Source organism: Leishmania mexicana, chromosome 20, assembly GCF_000234665.1.
Source record: "Leishmania mexicana MHOM/GT/2001/U1103 complete genome, chromosome 20".
Taxonomy (NCBI): domain Eukaryota; phylum Euglenozoa; class Kinetoplastea; order Trypanosomatida; family Trypanosomatidae; genus Leishmania; species Leishmania mexicana.
Window position 1 is genome coordinate 520,557 of NC_018324.1, and position 17,953 is coordinate 538,509.

The following is a 17,953-nucleotide window of genomic DNA, read 5'->3' on the forward strand; positions in this document are numbered from 1 at the left end:
AACGTGGAGGAGAGTCGATGGTGCCAATCAGAAAAAGAAAATTGAGATGAGTGTGCGTGTAGAGGTACAGAGAGTTGCTGAGAGACCTACGTTTGTGAGGTACGTAGCATTAGGCAGGGTGAAGAAGACAGACGCGCATACGGCGCCTGTTCTCGTCCTCCTCTTCCACCCTCTCTCTAGAGAGAAAAAACACGCAACCGTTAGCGCGGGCTAGTGACGCCTTCTGCCACAGAGGCAGGCGTAACGGCACCGATGAGGGCTGTCCGGCAGCGTCCGGTCTCCACATGTGCCCACGACTGTGGACCGTTTCTTTCTGCTTCTCGTCTCGTAGGTAGATGAGAGGCACCTGACAACGCGTCAAGCGCGGAGATGCTGGCGACGCACAGCTGTACAGGAAGAGGCACCGCTGCGGTGTTCTAGGCCCAAAATGGGCCCTACTTTTCCACGAAGTTCATGAAGCGCGCGCAGCACGTACACAGAGAAAAACGAAAAAAAGAAAAACGGCGGCGCCCACTGTCACCTGTACGATGCAAATCTTTGCATCCACTACCACGTGTCGACTGGTGAGGCCCTGTGCACATTTTTTTCCACTCCTTCACTCCAGAGCCTTCAAGGTGCTAGCAGATGCTCGCCAGCGGCACCCATCGCCTTGGCCAGCGCCCGAGAGTATGTTTGCTGCGCCTCCGTCGCCTTCAAAGAGGCCTCAATCTCTTCTAGAGAGCAGACGCGCACAAACACCTCATCTGTTACGTACGTGTGCAATGCCCGCACCCCAAGTGAGGCTTTGATGTACGATGCCCGCTCGCACTCATGTGCCAGGCGCGCCCGTGTCGCCTGTCCTTCGTCTGTGTCGGACTGGTCGGGTACCTTGCCGACGTCGGCAGTTCCTCGGAAAGCGCCAGTGGTGCAGTTACGGGCGAGCAAGCTAATGATGTTGCCCGCGAGCAGGGCTGTGAGGGCACAGGGCAGGGCGTCGCGAAATTCGCTCGGAGACAAAAAAGTGCACAAGACGGCATATGGTGTGTGAAGTGCCGTGTTGTAGATCCCGACCCGGTCCACAGCGAGCCGAACATTCGTTTCGTCCCCGCGGCGCCACCGAGGAACGTCTGAGAAGACCCGATCGTACATGGCGTGCGTAATAATGTACTGGCTTCTCGGCAACGACGCGCGCGCCACAGTGTTCACGTGTGTCGCGGCACTTGTGCCAGAAACCTCTCCCTCCACACACCCAGTCGCCTCCGACACCGGCGCACCCTTGGCGCTGGTTGACACAATCAGGTAGTTGCGCCCCAGACCCAGATGGCGTGCCTCATGTTCCGTTAGCTCGCCCAAACCACCCAGGAGGCGCGCGTAAAACTCTGATGTGACACTGACGCCGCGAAAGAAGCCAAAGACCGGGCGGCCCGCGAGACCGGCCACACCCGCGGCGATGCCGATGAGGAAGCCGCTGACGCCGCCCTCGCGAGCACCGCGGATCGGTTTCGTCACAGCGTCCGAGATGCCGCCGCCAACTTCGTGCAGCACCTCGCCAAGGACCCCGCGACGCTGCGGTGTCGCGAGCACAGCATGTCCGCTGAAATCACTTGAGCTACCAGAGGACAGTCGTGGGGCGACTTTAATGGGTGAGGTGCCACCTAGGTTGCCGATGCTGCGCGCCAGCACCCCGACAGAGTGCAGCGTCGATGATGTGGTAGTGCGCAAGAACTCGCGGGTGCCGGTCCACCGACTCTGACCAGAGGAGTTTGTGACGAGATCCCACACACCGCGGGACCAGCTCCCGAGCAGCGCGCGAGGGTTACCAAGTACATCCAGTGAGCCGAGAACCTTGTAGCTCTGGAGCAGCAGTTGCGTGCGGTAGAGGGGCCACAGAAACGAATTCGCGATGCCAAAGAGCGAATGGCTCCATCGCAGCTCCACCTCCTGTAATCGCACCTCCCTCAGCGAGATCGACATATCCTCGACAGAGGGGATGAGGTGTTCCGGGATCTGCGCCAACCCTTTAAAAGGGTTGTAGCGCCAGTGGCCAGAACGGGTGTACGTCACCTCTGCCACAATAGGAGACACCTGCAGGGTATACACGAAAACGTTGTACGCTCGATGAGACGAGTGCCTCGTCGAGTCAGCCACAGCATCCCTACGCGTGGAGACAAGGCTGTCTCGCCGCTCCGCTGCGCAGCCGCCACGCTCGCCAGGCGCTGCTGACGCCCACTCCTCGCCCACTCGCTCCGCTGTGGCACGCAGGGTAAAGAGGAGGTCATCGTCGGCGCGCACTACAATGGGTGGCACCGTGACGCGCAATTGCGGCACAGGAAGCATGACAACGCCATCCGCGGCTGCAGTCTGTCCGGGTCGAGTGAGCTGCACCTCCAACGCAAACCACGAAGGATCCTTAAAGTGTGGCACACTTGTCGACGACGTCAACGTCGCCGCTCCCCCGAAAACGTCCGGCAATATCGGACTCTTGACACGTCCTTGATCAGCCTCAGCACTGGGCTCCGCAGTAGTGCTTTCTGCCATGGGGGCCGTTGAGCCGCTGCCCGCACGCGGCCCAACCCGGAGGATAACAGGATAAGCAGCCTCGACTGTGGAGCAGTCTACCACTTCCAGTAGAGCCAACGATGCGCTCCCCATCAGGTGACGCTCCGTTAGGGTAGCGCTGCCGTAAAACCCGAGGAGGCGCACGAGAACAACATCGAGCTCCTGTTCCTCGAGGAAGGTCAGAACGTCTTCGTCTGTAGCGCTGAGCGGCACCGTGTCGCGATTGGCGCTCTCACCACTACGAACCCCACGACGCAGCCGCAAACGACCACGTGCGCCTTGCGCGATGAGACTCTTGCGCGCGAAGGGACCCGCTGTCGGCAGTGTCATCGCAGCAACATAGACAGTGCAGCTATGCACGTACACCTCCAGCTGCGTGAGCCGGCGGGGCTGAAACAGCATTCGACCCTCCAGTTGGCGGGATGGCGCGACCGTCACCGTGTACTGACGCAGTCGGTGGTCAAGGCTCACGTAGACATACGCGTCCGTGTTCCCGACTCGCGCACCAGACGACGGCGAGGCCGCGCACCGCAGCAGGTCCACATCCTGACTCACGGTGAAGCCTTTACGCACGTTAGAATACAGTGTCACTCGCAGCCCTGGTAACTCTAGCACCGGCACCTCCCAGCAGCCATAGCTTATCGTTTCTGCAGCCACCACGTAGCTGCGAGGACGCGGGGCGCAGGAGCACAAGGCTGTGGTCACGGCACCCCGCTGTGCCGGTGACGACGCGAGGTTCGAGCCTGCCGTGACAGCGCACTGAACAAACTGCAAGGAGGTGTTCAGACGGTTCACAATCTTCAACGGTGGCGCCGCCTGGAGTCCAACACTCACGCACAAGGATACGCTCGTCATGCTCGACTGTACCGTGAGACAGCGGAAGTGCTCCACCGTCAACGCGACTTTCTCACCCACGCGACAATGCACTGGGCTCATGAAACGGGGCTCCTCTGCCTCCGCGTCACTCCCCACTCCCTGACGGTCGTGCGGCACACAGGTGTGCTTGAGTACAAGAGGCTGCGTCGACGTGGCAAGTGAGAGCAGCCTCACGGGCGGTGACCACGCGTGCGCCGGAGCCTTGCCACCACTTGTGCTATAACAGAACTGCATCTCTGGCTCCTTTGCGTGGCGACAAAACTCCGTCACCTCTCGCTCCTCGCCAGGAGGTATGAGTGTGACCATCAACGGTGCTGGCGTTGCCTCTTCCGCGTTGCTCGGCACCAACGCGTCGAGCGGCATCGCAAGCAGCGCGCGGTGCACATGTGTGTTGCGAATCCGACACAGTGAGCGCAGCTGCACAACCGCCGGCGGCTCTGGCGTCCACAGACACGACAGCGCCTCCGCTGGAACGCACTGCTCTCCAAGGTCCTTTTCGTCCTTCCCATGCAGCGTGGCAGCAGATCGCTCGAATTGTGCGTCGGGCACAGCAGACACTGTGTAAAAGCGCGTGCCATATGCCTTCTCCTGCGCCGACAGTAATGTTGCCACAAACGGCGTTTTAAGGTAGTAGGCGTCGCTCCCGTGCACAGATCTGTTGCGCGACACTGTGTTTGTTACAGGATTCGTGGCCACCGTGAACCCGACTCGGTCAGCGTGCGGGGCAAGTGTGGTCACATACTCGGAGTAGAAGAGAGGCACCTGCTGCTGCGGCAGAACGCAGCCGTGTGCCCCAGCCCCAAGTAGAGGCTGAGGCTGCTCGGCATCCCGGAGGTACACTGGTCGCGCCAACGCCGAGCGGAGCAGCGCGGCGCACCGCACCACGACGCTTGACGGACCGTGTTGCTCGATGCGAACCGCACCGCGCGTCGTGCCATTACCCTGCTGCAGCCGTATGTACAACGGCGGCGGTTCCTGCAATGAGATTGGCGCCGCAACGGACCACCACTGCATGGAAGAGGGCGAGTTCGGCAGGGTCGTTGACCCGTCCGCGAGCGACGGCACCATCAGCTGAAAGAAGGCGAACACCGTTCTCTGCAGAACGTCAAGCGTTGGCGGCGTCCACTGAAAGCACGCACCATTTTCCACCTCTGCTATGGCCACGCCATCGCTGCTTGTGCTTGTAAGCAGGGAGAGCGGCGGGGACGGCGTGCCTTGAGGCGTCTTTACGGGAGAACTGACCATCCCATCGCGAGAAGTGCGCAGTCGAAGACGCAGCCGGCACCCAGTCCAGTTCCAGAGCGTCCACACAGGTCCCACAGCGACTGTGTACTCGCTAGGCGAAAGCTTCCCACTAAAGAGTGGCGTGACCATCCGTGAGCAACGGCGCCGCCATGTCAGCTGCACCACTCGCCCGGTCCTAGCGGCTTTCTCCGTATGAGATCCGTCGACCTCCGACCGTGGAGCAGGTGCGGAGGCCAATGTGGCATCCCTGTCGCTGTCGCCGTCGCCCTCACCGCAGAGCCGCTTCACAGGAGTCGGAGTCAGTGGGGAAAGCAGCATCGGAAAGGACAGTGTAAAGGCATCAAGCGCGCGCACACGTTTGCAAAACGCAGGCGCGCGCAACGTTCCGCCATGGCCGTTGTCGTTTTCGGCGCTGCCCGTCCTGTGTGCATCCAAGTTGCCGTAGAGCATTAGGCCAGCAGCCGCTCCGCTCTTCTGTGACGCGCTGCCACCGTTTCCTGACCCGCCGCTGGTTTCGCCGCCACCGCCGGCTGCCTGATCAGCCAGCAATGTCATGGCGTCCGCCATCATCGCCCACGTCAGCATCTTCGCGACTGGCGCGTACGCGCAGCCATCGAGCTCCAGCGTCAGGCATTCCCGAAGAAGAGGTAGGGGGACGTATCGAGCTGAACGCGGTGGCACAGTTAGTCGGGCACTTTGTGCAGTCACGCTGACGATGCCCGTTGTTACTGGTGCCGCGGCACTCCCTTCTGCGGGGCCGGCGTAGAATACGTTTGCGAGGACGACCGAGCTTGTCAAATGCATCACCTCCAGTCTGTCACGAACACTCTTCCGCACCACCAAGTCCAAGGCTCCCAGCGCAGAAGGGTAGCCCGGAAGTGAAACTCGACCCACCGCACCATCGCCCAAGGCTTCGACATTCACAGCAACGCCGCCGCTGCCTTCGTCATCTTTCCGACCGACATTAGAGCAGTCGTCGCCAGCGGAGGTTGTTACCGGCGTCAACATCAGCACTGCACAGGAGGCAGGGATGCTCGTGTGCAAAAGCCGTCCCGGTGCTGCACGCAGGCGCCACCGCGAGACGCTCCTGCAAGATGCTGCCGCATGCGGTGCCGACTCCGCGACCTCCATCTCAACGCCGCTACCATTCCAGAAGACACGCTTGCCAGCGTCCATCTCCCGGGCAGAAGTTCGCAGAAGCCGCGCGGCGGTCACTAGAGGTAGCGTCGCGACAACACTGTCGACATGGACAGAGACAGATAAAGACCGGCAACCAGGGCTGAAGCGCGTGAAAGAGAGGGATAGGTGAGGCTGGGCACTGAACAGCACACGCGCTGCCATCGGTGCCGGCACTGACGCCACGCTTGACCTCTCCACAGCGTAACGTACAGTCGCCCCCAGGTGTTCGCCTGACTCGTCATAGAGCTCGATAGTGTCTCGCAGGGACACTGTCGCCTCCGCCGTCAGCGAAACGTCTGCAACGTCCATGTCCGTGGAGCACTGCAGGTGAGCATGCTCCACAAGAAGTACTGTCAGCGCGCTACCACCGTCGCTGGTCAGTGTGAGCGCCCACGACGGCACATCGACCCTCACATCCAACGTAGTGGCACGCCGTGTGGGTCCGTGCGCCAACGCGTCACCTGCAACTGGAGGCTGCCACGGTCGTTGTGGCGGCAAAGGCAAAGGGGTCGGGCAGAGCGCCTGTTGCGCCAGTCTGCCGAGTTCGATCAACACGTGCGCGTGGCCGAGCGGCAACCGCCACAGTGTCGAGCCACAGTTGAGCACGACCCGGTGCTTGTTCTCGGCTGCCGTGAGACACATCTGGGCTGTGGCGGCGACAGGGGTGTCTGTCAAGGGGCCGCTTTCACAGACACACGCGTGCAAAGAGATGGTGCATTCGCTCTCGTGCTCGGCGCGCAGTGTGCGCTCCGGGCTTCGCTTCTCCTCGAAACGGTACCGCCCTTTCACCGCACCCGTCGCCGCAAGACGTCGCGCGCCAGCCGTGAGAGAGACCTCGAAGCCAACGGCAACGTCGACCGAGAAAATCATAGACACCGCCCACACCGAGGTCGTCGGCAGTTGGGGCACAGCTGTAGCATTCGCGGTGGCGCCGAAGTTGGCTTGTGGAACGCTTGCTGCTCTCCCCTCCACCTGCGCGCCCGTGGCGACCGTCAAGGGCGAAGCACTCACGTCCACAAGTGGAGGAGGCAGGAGGCACAGAGATCGCTCGCCAAGCTCCACATACGCCTCCAGCACGCATGCGTCATGCCTCACCGCATGTGCCCCCTCACCAACAACAACCCGAACGTTCTCGAAGCGCACCGTCAAGTCCGGGTCAACGCGTATGGCGGGGCAGACCTCTCCGTTCGCACCCACTGGGAAAGACATAAAGATAGTTGCCGCGCCGCCTTGAACCTTGTCACCACCCGTACCGCCGGCGCCGCCACCGCGCACCGTGATTACGCTGCGCCCAGCAGTGCCGCAGAAGTGTAGCTGGAAGCCACCTTCACCGCCGAGTCGCAAGTCTTCGTAAACGCACCAGTCTGTCGCCACCTCGACCACCCGCACCCGTCCAGCGTGGCGATTCAGCGCCCCAGATGCTGGCAGCACCGCAGTGGCACTCCCAGCGCGCAACGCAGTATCCTCCAAGTCGTCCAGTATGTGGGTCAAAGACGCGTCTGCACTCGCTACGGAAATACCTGCAACGCAGGGGCGTAGCACGCGCTCCATCAGCACCTTGAGTAGCGTCATGGATGGATGTGCGCGCAACGCGTCAAGACGAATCACGAGAGCTGTCGCATCGTCGGCAGCGATGTCCTCCGCTGCAGTACCTTGCACCTCGCCTCCCGTCGAAAGTGAGAGAGATCGCTGCACCACAGAAAAACCCGAGCGGTTACTGTTGCGGGTGCTGGTAGCTCCGCCTGTGACGGGTGCGCTGTGGGGAGCGCGATCGCCACTCGGTTCCACCAATGGACGCAGCTCCAAGAACGTCGACGGTATCTCCATGACCCGTTCGTCCAGTGCCTCTGCGGCGTCTGTGACAACTGTTTCACCCACGACACTGGCCACCCACACCTCCGCGTGCGGTCGTCGGTTACTACCCTCGTTACCACCACGCCGAGTGAGCAGTTCGACGTGTACGTCTTCTACGCTGATCGAGCAAAGATACCGCAGCGTCTGCTCTGAGGAGGACACGGCTGCCTCCGCCACCACGCAGTGCAGCAGTACGCGCGGAACGTCTGCTCGCAAGTGCCACAGCGTGCCTGCCCGACGGAGAACCCTATCGCCAGACGCCGCATTGTCTTTCGCCCCTCTCGCCTGTGCGTATCGGCGCGGAACCTTTTGTCGCGCCAGTAGCCAAAGCGCGGCCACCGTCCTTTCCAAAGCGTCACCCGTGAGCACGTGAAGACAAACTGCATTCTGCTTCGTTGCGGCGGCGGCCGAGAGGGTCACCTCAACCGGGTCCGAGGCGGACTGCGAGGAAGAGGAGAGGACGAAAGTTGTCCTTACGTCGTCCAGCAGGGGATGGGCTTTACCGTCTGTAGAGGGGCCGCAGTTATACGTCGCGGAAAGCACTGCAGACGACTCCAGTCGTATGCCGACAACCGTGCCAACACAGCTGGAGTCGATCCGACTCGTCGACTCTACGCAACGCAAAGCCACCTGCCGCGCCGCCAAGCACACGGCCGGCGCAGCGGAGCAGGTACGCTTACTGTGGGGTGCAAAGCACAGAAGCTCTGCCTTGTCGATGTCCACCTCTGCACGGGGAATCCACGCCACCCATGACGGCGCAGCACCACCCGCCGGCGGGTCGCTCTCCGACGCGTGCGGAGGTGTGACTTCCGCGTGGGCAGCCAAAGCGGTCACTGTGCCCTTCATCACCTTTGCAATGCGGAAAGCGCACAGGGCCCAGCGGTGACCGTCGCTATTCATGATCGACACGAATGGCGTACGGTACTGCACTAAGAGGCGCTGCTGTTGAGCGCGCGTGACCACTAACACCGGCGACACTGTCCGAGCGAGAACTATGGGTGTCTTCCCGTAGGCAGCGCCAGGTTGCGGCAGCATCGAGTGCATGCATACCTCATCACAGCGCAGCTCCAGTGCCGTCGCTGCCTCTAGGTCTACCTCCCCGTCCATTGGAGAGAACGTGATGTGTGTTCGTTTTGCACACACACGGGCGGCGGGGGCAAGCACCAACTCCGTGTGGCGAACCTCTGCATTGATGCGCTGCAACCAACGCCGCTTACATCCCCCTTCACTCTCCATCGCCAGCTCTGACTTGCGTTTTGCCTCCTGTGGGCACGCCGAAGATTGTGCAATGCAGGTTACGGCGCTTTCCCATCTCCGCCTCAGATGGCGGTATGCTTTCCACCAGCACACCATTGAGGCTGCGGTTAAAGAGCTTGCGTGCATCACAACCCGCCCCACGTTCACGTCCAGTCGAGCCTCAGCAGGGGCGTAGTCAGCCACCATTGCGTCCGCCATCCCGCCCTGGGCAACCGCCGAAATGTACAGTAGAAGGTTACCGGCCCCGTCGTGGATGTGCACCGGCGCCGTCCGCAGGCGCATGAGCGTGTGCGTCGTCTCCACCACCGCACTCTCGTCATCAACGCGGCCATGGCACTCAGTCGTCTTTTCATCATACCCTGAATTAAGTCGAGCTATGTCGAGGACGGTCGTTTGCTCCACTGCCTCCTCGCCGGCCTCTTTGTCCACCTGCACGGTGATGGCACCCTCCACAGAGACGCACATGGCACAGTTATTTTTCAACGCTGAGGCGGCCCTGTCGCCCACCATCGCCGCGGTGGTGTCCATGATCAACTCCACATGCCGCCCAGATAGGCCCAGCCCGAATTCATACCAGGTAAACAGCCCGTGGCGCTGCTGCGCACCGGGGCGCCACCAGCCGGCGTGTCTGCTCGTTGTGCCTGCATCCACTGCAGCTGCCACGCTCGACTCGCATGCTTGCCGCGTCTGCCGCCACAACGCGGCCAGACGCGCTGCGGCGGATGCCAATGTGAAAATGGTGGACAGATGAACCTGCACAGAAGCCTCTTTGTGCCCTGGCGCCGTGCCGACGACGCCATCGCTCTCGGCGCCCACATCGATGTGGAGACTCGCCAAAACATGATAGTGCAGGCCGCTGAGCGCTGTCACCGATGTGGGCTCCATCTGAAAAACATTGGCCGTGCTGCCGTGCAGCCAGCGCAGCGGCAATTCGTCAGCCGAGGAGGACAGCTCGAGCTCATCGTCCGTACCTGTGGCTCCCATGCCACGCACGCAGATGATTCTGCGCGTCAGAGGGAGTGATACCTTTATGCGCACATCTGGAAGCGTCCAACACGCCCGCGTGTCGCTGTTGGTAGAGAAGACGACGCCCTGAACGACCAGCTGCGATATCATGTGCCATATCTGCACTCGCCAGCCACGACTCAGCCCGTCGCCAATGAGCGACGCGGGCATTCGTGTGCTCGTGAGAACGCTCTGCAGCTGGACGCTCGTTGTCAGCCGAGCTGAGCTAACGGCAACGCTCCAAGAAGTGAGATCACTGCCGGCATCGCAACTCGCCGCCGGCTCACCTAGAGGTGTAGCCTCTGCAGACACCCGCACCTCTACATCTGTGAGCTTCGCCTCCATATCTATGTACGTAAGCGTCGGCGATTCGGCATCTCTGCCATCGCGCGGCACAGCGCGGGCGTATGACTTCATTCCTTCAGTGGCTTGCGCCTCCATCACCTGCCGCACCACCTCGCGCGCGAGGGAGAATAGTGGGACGGCAGGGACCTCGAGAAGCATGCGCTGCAGCCGCACCTGCACCACAGACGTGCGGTGTAAGGTGAGATCCGTTACTTGGTAGCGGCGCCCGTACCGAAGCGATCTCAAACTGCCGGCGTCCGAGAAGCAAACAAGGCCAAGAGAGATGCAGGTCTCGCTACTATGCGCCGATAGCAGCGGCGGCTTCGAAGCGGGCGTCACCGTCGCAGCGGCAGCTTGCCTCGGGAAACTGCTCTTTACGTCGGGGGCAGCGGATGCCGCCGAAGAAGCTTCGTCAGGCTGACGGCGAAGTACGGAGGCGTAGCTGGACTCGGGCGAGAGATGTGACTCCAGCCCCGTGGCGCCATCAGCCTCCGCTGAGACACACAGCAGCAGCAACTCCGGGCAGTGAGGAACCTCCAAGACAAACTCGTCGCAAATGCGCTCCGCGTTGTTCAGGGGTTCGCGGCCGCCTTCTTGCACAGCTGGCAAAGGCGACGCTGTCAGCCTGGCCTCGGGCACAGTGAGCCGGCACAACGGCTGCCGGTCGCCATTGGCGCAGCCGACGGTGGAAAAACTGACTTGTGTGTGTGTGATCTCGACGGTTCCGTGAAGCCGCCGCCAGCGACGCTGCCGCAACGCGAGGTGTTCCTGTCGTGTCGACAACGCCGCCTTGTCCTCATCCATGTACTCACCCCCGCTCGTCCCGCGATGATCGCCGAAGGCGCTGCTGCCTAGTCCACTGGCGCCCTCGTTCTTATTCTGGGCTGCCTCGCCAAATCTTGCGATAGTGCCGGCCCTTCCGCTTTTGCCTGATGTGCGTGCAGCGGTGCTTTGGGGGCCGCCCTGTGTCGAGCAGACGCCGGCAAACATGCTGCACAGCAGCAGCCACCACTTGATGTGTGACACTCTCAAGTGGGAGTGCCGCACCGCCGCAGCGACCTTGACGACCGCAGCATCATTCCTCGCAACGTCGTCCACCCCGCTCGACGCTCGGCCAGCACGCCGCTCGAGAAGCGCCAGACCCACCAAGTCAATCGTCAAAAGGACGTGTGTACTTGTTGTCCCCGTCACATCCGTGTCTCCAGTTAAGTTCTCCAGCACCTCTTCTCTCGCCAGCAGTTCCAGGCCGCTCAACTGACCATTCTTCACCGGTGACGTCGACCAACACCCGCCCGCGGCGGAGTACAGTTGCCCGCCACTGCGCAGCCCTACCTCGTAGCTGACGCGGCGCGTTGACGGCAGTCGTGGCGGGGGTGCTGCAGGAGCGATGGATTCGCTTTCGTCCTGCTCGGTTGACCGCGGCATCGTTGACTGACGCGCGCTCCTGTCGAGCGCGGCGTAGTCATCTGTGTCGATCACGATGGACACCGCAGGAATGGTGAGCAGCAGCGTCACCGACGGCGACAGAGCGGCTTGTTCGTGCGACGGTGCTTCCGCACCCTGGTGTGACGACCAAAGTGGATGGGGCCCTCCCATTGGAAAAGTGACGGTTGGAGGGGCCCTCGACGCATGCTGCAGATGGCTACCGCCGACACTCGGCGTACGCCTGGTTGAAGGGATGGGGAGCTGGGCCACGTTATATAGGAAGAAGCGGACAAGACTGCGACACTGCTCCGCGCTCATGTGAATCGTCACATCAGAGGGCCGGCTTGCAGTGCTACAGGCTGCTTCGTGTACGGATGCCGTGCGCTCTGGATACGGTATGGATGCGGGGTGCACTCCCACCAGAAAAGCCCAGTCATCGGGCGCGCCGCGCTGATACGCGTAGCCGGTAAGATCCTCTTTCGGAACAAGCAGCACGCCCCTATTGGCGCGCAACTTCACATCGGGAAGACAGACATCGCGCGACGGTGTGCACAACAAATCCAGCAGCTGCATGCGATTTGTGTCGACAAAGGCGTGCGTCCGTGTCTCCAACGTAGTTGACGCAGCAGGCGCCCCTGGCGTAGTCCGCTGCAGCCCACACACGATCTGCTCAACATGGACCACCGAGAAGGTGCTCGGTTTAGTCATGTCAATCGGCACCGCTGCATCTGTCGCGAGAACAACATCCAGGTTCGATATCGTGGCCTCCACCGAGAGCGACAACGGCGCCGCAGCCTCCCAGGAGGCACGAGCGCCGCCGCCCACCCTGGATCGCCGTGTGGAATCTGCAACCCACGGCGTGTGGGTATACCCGCGGCGCAGCAGCGGTGATCGAGCCAGCTCGCCGAGACGCACGATTCGCTCATCTGTTTTCATGGCTGCCGCGTAGAAGTAGAGGAATGGGCAGTAGACGTGAATCGCACCGCCCACCAACGCGACGCGACACGTCGTGGACGGTGGCACCCCCGGTCCCGTTAATGTAGACGTGTCGGTGTCTCCGACGCATGAGTCGGGAAGCGTGACGTCAACCACACACTGTAGGGCATGTGCCGTGCCATCACCAATGCAGGTAGCCCACGGGTACGCCGAAATCAGACTACGCACCTCGGGGTCCCCGCCAATGTAATCGGCGAGCTGCATCACCTCCGAGACGCTGAACCGGAGATGCACATGCTTTCCACCACGGTCGGTGTCGCCTGTCAAGGAGTCAAGGGTGCAGAGAACGTCCTCTATGGTGGTAGTCACCTCCACATAGGGCGCATCCACGACATCGTCTGTACCCAGGGGAATCTGAAATCGGGCAGTGTGCACGCGCACGCTGATCGGCCGAACACCGAAGAAGCGGCTTTGCGGCATCTCAGAGTCTGCGGTCTCGCTGCGCGACGCCCCTGTCAGGTCATAGGGTGCCGCTGCAGGCGGCAGCTTAATAGACCGCATGGTGCACACCGTGCCGATTAACACTTGCAGCAGTTCGACCAGGACAACATCGCAGAACGCTGACACGGTTTGAATTGTGAGCGCCGCCCCAGGCCTCCTGGGCTCTGTGCAGGTCTGTAAAAGCGTCAAGTGCTCGATGGTGAGCAGCTTCCGCCCAGCTGTGGTGGTCATGGTGATGTCCGGGATCGAGAGGAGGAGTCGAGGGCACACGTTTTCTCTCATCGGGCAGAGCGGTAGCGGATCGTAGCTACTCCACTCTCCGGCATGCCACTGGATGTCGGCAAAGTTGCAGATCAGCTCAATCGCACGCGGCTCCTCTGCACCGAGCGCACAAAGCGCCTCGCGGTACGGTGCCGTTGCAGGTGGCAACTGCTCGGGGGCTACCAGCACCAACTCGCCGAGATCCACATTCGCCTCGGAGCGAATAAGAAGACGTGCCACGCCCACACCGACAGTGCAAACTCGGCCGCCGAAGACGCCAGTAGCGAGCTCGCCTCTTGAGATAGCATGGGCAACCGTGGTCGCCGAAATCGGTGCGATGGAGAGCGGGGCGGAAAGAGCAGATACGATGTGCCGTGCGCAGTCGACTGGCACTTCCCGAAGCATGGGCGGCGATTCGCTGTCTGCTCGTAGCTCCACACAAGTCGACGTTGCCAACCGCCACGGAACAGCAGCTCCTCGCGTGCCGGACCACCTGCTTTCTGCCTGCTGGAGCTCGGCCGTCAGCGTGCGCACAGCCTGCCCATTTGCGTCAGCAGCGGCCAACACCGTCGGCTGCAGCAGCGCATCGTTCACTAGCGCAAACACATAGGGGTTAGCGACGGCGTCGATGCCCTTGTTGAGCAGCACTGTGAACTCCTTGGGATTTAGCCGCACCTCACCAGCGACAAATGAAAGCAGCTCGAGCTGCCGGCTGGAGGTGAGAGTGGGTGCGGTGCAGCCGTTTTGGCAGAATACGCGGACGGCCTTGCTTTGGTCGCCGATGCAAAGGTAGTACTCGTTCTCGGTCCCCTTGTACCGCTTCGTCGGAGGTGCAGTGGTCCACAGCCGCGTGGTGGACACCGACAGCACAAGACACGCCTCGTTCCTCAAGAAGCACCGCTCTGGTGCGACACGCGCGAACATGCCTGGACTTGCACTCGGCGAGGAGGACAAAGAGTCCGTGTATTCCTCCTCGTCAGTGTCGCCTTCGACCGCAAAGCTCTGAATGCTGTGCGTTGTACGAAGCCACACTGCACCAGGCGCGGCATCGCCGCTTTGCAGGATTGCCTCATCGTGTAGCCTCTCATCACCCGCGTGGCCATCGCCGGACGCGATTTCAGTAGGTAACTGCCGCTGACACTCACCGCACTTCAGGGTGCTGTCGCAGTGCATTGTGCCCGGGAGAGACCGCGGTAGTGCAGCCGAGGAGAAGGCCGACGGCTGACGGCTGAATATTTCCAAGTCAGAGCTCTCGATGTCACGCGTGAAAAGAGGAACGCAAACGTCGAGGGACTGGATGGTCACGCTAAGCACGCGTGGCGCCGGCGACGCACGTGGTGCAGTCGCCTCCGTTGCCGTGTGTGAGCATTGGCCACCAGGAACCGGCGTGCCCGAGCTCGACGCCGGCGTCCGACTACCGACAGAGGCAGAGCCATGCAGATCGCTTTGCGCGCTCTCCGCTAATACGGGCATCGCGCCGGTAGACGCCTCGGTGGCGCCATTGACGTAGAATGCCCGCTGCACCGCCCGAAACCAACGCACGAAGGCGGAAACCTCCGTGTACCACCAGGCCCACTCGTGCGTCGGCTGACAAATCACCAGCTGCGGAGCCACCAAAACGCGTGTGTGGGTGCGCTGCGCGTTTCGCTTCACCACCACATAGTCCTCCCTGAACTCCTCCTTTGACTGCAAAAGAGCTGAGCGCAAGGCACCCTCAAAGGTGAGCGATGCCGAGCCAAGAAAAAAGGACAGCGACGCCTTGTCTGGCCGGTCGTCGGGTATGGTGGTGTAGAATAGCTCCACGGCGCGTAGTCGGACGATGAGACGCTGTTCAACACGCTGCAACGGGGTGGCGGACGGCGTCGCCGGCACACTGCTATCGTGTGTCAAAGGCCAGTAGATAGGATCGAGGCGGACGATAAGCTTTGGAAAAAGCGCACACAACGTGAAGTACAACTTGTTCTCCGCTGCCAGCTCGGGCAGGCGGTTTTGTGGTGCCCTTGGCCGCGCCAACCGAGCGAAGTGCGGGGAGGTGTAGCGTCGCCCAAGGTCCCACTCCAGCGCCACCAAGTCGCGAAAACAGGCGCCTCTGTACGTAGGCACCGATATCACACCCATGCCGTCACGAGATGCGATGGAGGCCAGCACTTTTCTCGACAGAGTTGTCGCATCATTCTTGCGTGTGGAGCTGCCCCTAAGCCAATCCCACAGAAACGATGTCGGTGTGCCACCTCCTCCTGTCCCGCTGGAGCTCAGTAGGCCGCTTTTGATGCGCTGCCGGGCCTCTTCAATGTAGTCCTGCTGCCGCGCATAGCTCTCTTGCTCCACAATAAGCTGAGCGTGAGAAAGGCACCGCAGAAAAATAACCTGCCACAATGATAGCTGCCGCTCCATTGACTTCAATCGCTTCTCCTCCAATGAGCTCAAGGGTGGGGCCCAGATGACGCCCTTTGCGCGCTTCCAGTACTCGGTGTAGGCTCTACGCAGCTGCCCGAATTGCACCATCGCCTCCACTACTTCGCACCGTTTCCATTCGTTCAAGCCGAAGATCTGCCGATGTTGCCGTACATCGTCCAGCACGCACCGTAACGCGAACCGCCACCTCTGCTGCGCCGATGGTTGCCAGGCGGTCGCATCATTCTGAGACAGAGTCGCACAATTCGGCTCCGAGGTCTGACGAAGGACACGGTTATGCGTTGCATGTCCCCCGGTAGGCCGCAGCAGATGCAGACGCTTTCGATATCGCGCGCAAGGCAGACTTTGCTGGTAGCTGCGCCACATGGACTCGAACACCTGAACGACACCAAAGCACACGTCGACTTCGATGCTGTCAACAGTCGTTACCCTGAGCTCTGTGGAGCTCGCCGAGAGTATCGGCATCTCTTCCACAATCGCGTTTTTGGACACACACCCCGGCGGCACCAACTTCGCCTGCAGCCGGAGTGTCTGGACCCGGAGTATTGCCGTGGAGAGCGCCCAGCGCGACGCGTACGTGTCGTATGCGGCCGCGCACAATGCTGGCTCACCCGCAGCGCTGGGCGCCGGACCGTCCCCTCCCTCTCTTGCGTTACCGGATGCGTCGCGGAAACTCTGTCGTATGGCGTGTGTGCTGACAACGACCTCTGACAGTGCAATCCTCTTGCACAGCGGCGCGAGGAGGTCCTTGTTGAACACGTCCTTAAACGTCTCATCGGTCGTGGTGAGCTGCACCTGCTTTACAAAGACGCAGAACGCAGACGCGCAGGAGGGGTGCAGGCCCTCGTAGTCGAACTCACAGCGCATGGAAACGTCCCGCAAGTTCACCCTGACGTTGCGCACGGCAATCTGGCTCATGCGGTCAAAATCCCACAGCCAGCTAAACCATGACGTACCCGATGTGCGGCTCGTGCCCGCAATGGCGGCCTCCCCTCCACATTTCGCATGCCCCGATTCCGTGCTCGCTGTCATCTTTGACGATGTTTCACTCACCGCGTCCTCTGCCACTTCGCGGGAAAGACGATGGCGCTCCTTTTCGTACCGCTCGAGCTGCTGTTGTTTGATTGCCTGCTCCCGCTCCTGCTCCTCCCTGGCATTGAAAGGACGCGCGCGCAGAGGGCCAAGGACAAGCTCTACCCCTGCAACGTCCACCCGCACCGGCTCACTCTCCAGCGAGGCCCATGGTACGGTGATCGCCAACTGTCGAATAACACCCTTCACGGCTGTGAAGGGCGCCAGCAGCATACGCATAGAGAGGGTTGGGCTAGATGCGCCCCCCTCGTGTGATTCCGATGCACCGCTAGGTGTGCCGGTTGCTGCTGATGCGGATGCGCCCGCCTCCTTTGTCTCCATCTCGCTGTGTTCCCCGTGAAAAAGCGCGGCAATGCGCTCGAGGGCATCGCTGCGAAGCTCCACATTATTCAGCACCACGTTGCCGGACCACAGCGAAATCTGCAATTGACTTGCGTTTACATTTTTGATAAAGCGGCTCAGATGCGCCGCCAGCAGCTCTGCAACGTGGCCCTCGAGCATCTTCTCGCGCTTATGCACCGCACCTTGTGTGTGTGTGTGTGTGTGCTATGCGATTTGCTGCTGGGCGTCCGTACCTCCTCACTCACCCACTGGATACATACGCAAACCACGTCCCCAGGCGCCGCGCTATAACAGTAGGGCCAGTTCGCAACAGGGAACGGAGCAACCGCAACCACAAAGCCTCCTCCCCTTCCCCCCCCCAAAAAAAAACAATTGGGGCGAATTCGCGATTGAGATAACTTTTCCACGCACGTGAAAAGATCGGATGTTGTTAATTGGTGAATGGACGTATGTGTGTGTAATTATTGGGCAACTGCGTGCTTTTCCTCGACCCTGCTCGCTCTTCGTCTGCAGCCACAGGCACGAGGGAGGAGAAGGTTTGCGCACACACGCTCTGGAGAAACAAAAACGAGAGAGAGATGACTCACCGAGTCGACCACAGCGCAGAAGCCGCAAGACAGCTGAAATGACAGCGACGTAGGCGGGGAGTCAGATGGACTGACAGAGACAAGAGCACCGTAGA

General features: G+C 61.3%; 1 protein-coding gene across 1 annotated transcript; it reads right to left on the reverse strand.

Moving 5' to 3' along the window:
• Window positions 1-609: 609 nt before the first annotated feature.
• Window positions 610-17,430, reverse strand: LMXM_36_1440 (conserved hypothetical protein; the record flags this gene model as incomplete). The annotated part of the gene is made up of 1 exon (XM_003874439.1): window positions 610-17,430. One exon carries the CDS (start codon window positions 17,428-17,430, stop codon window positions 610-612), a length of 16,821 nt encoding a protein of 5,606 aa, XP_003874488.1.
• Window positions 17,431-17,953: the final 523 nt, after the last annotated feature.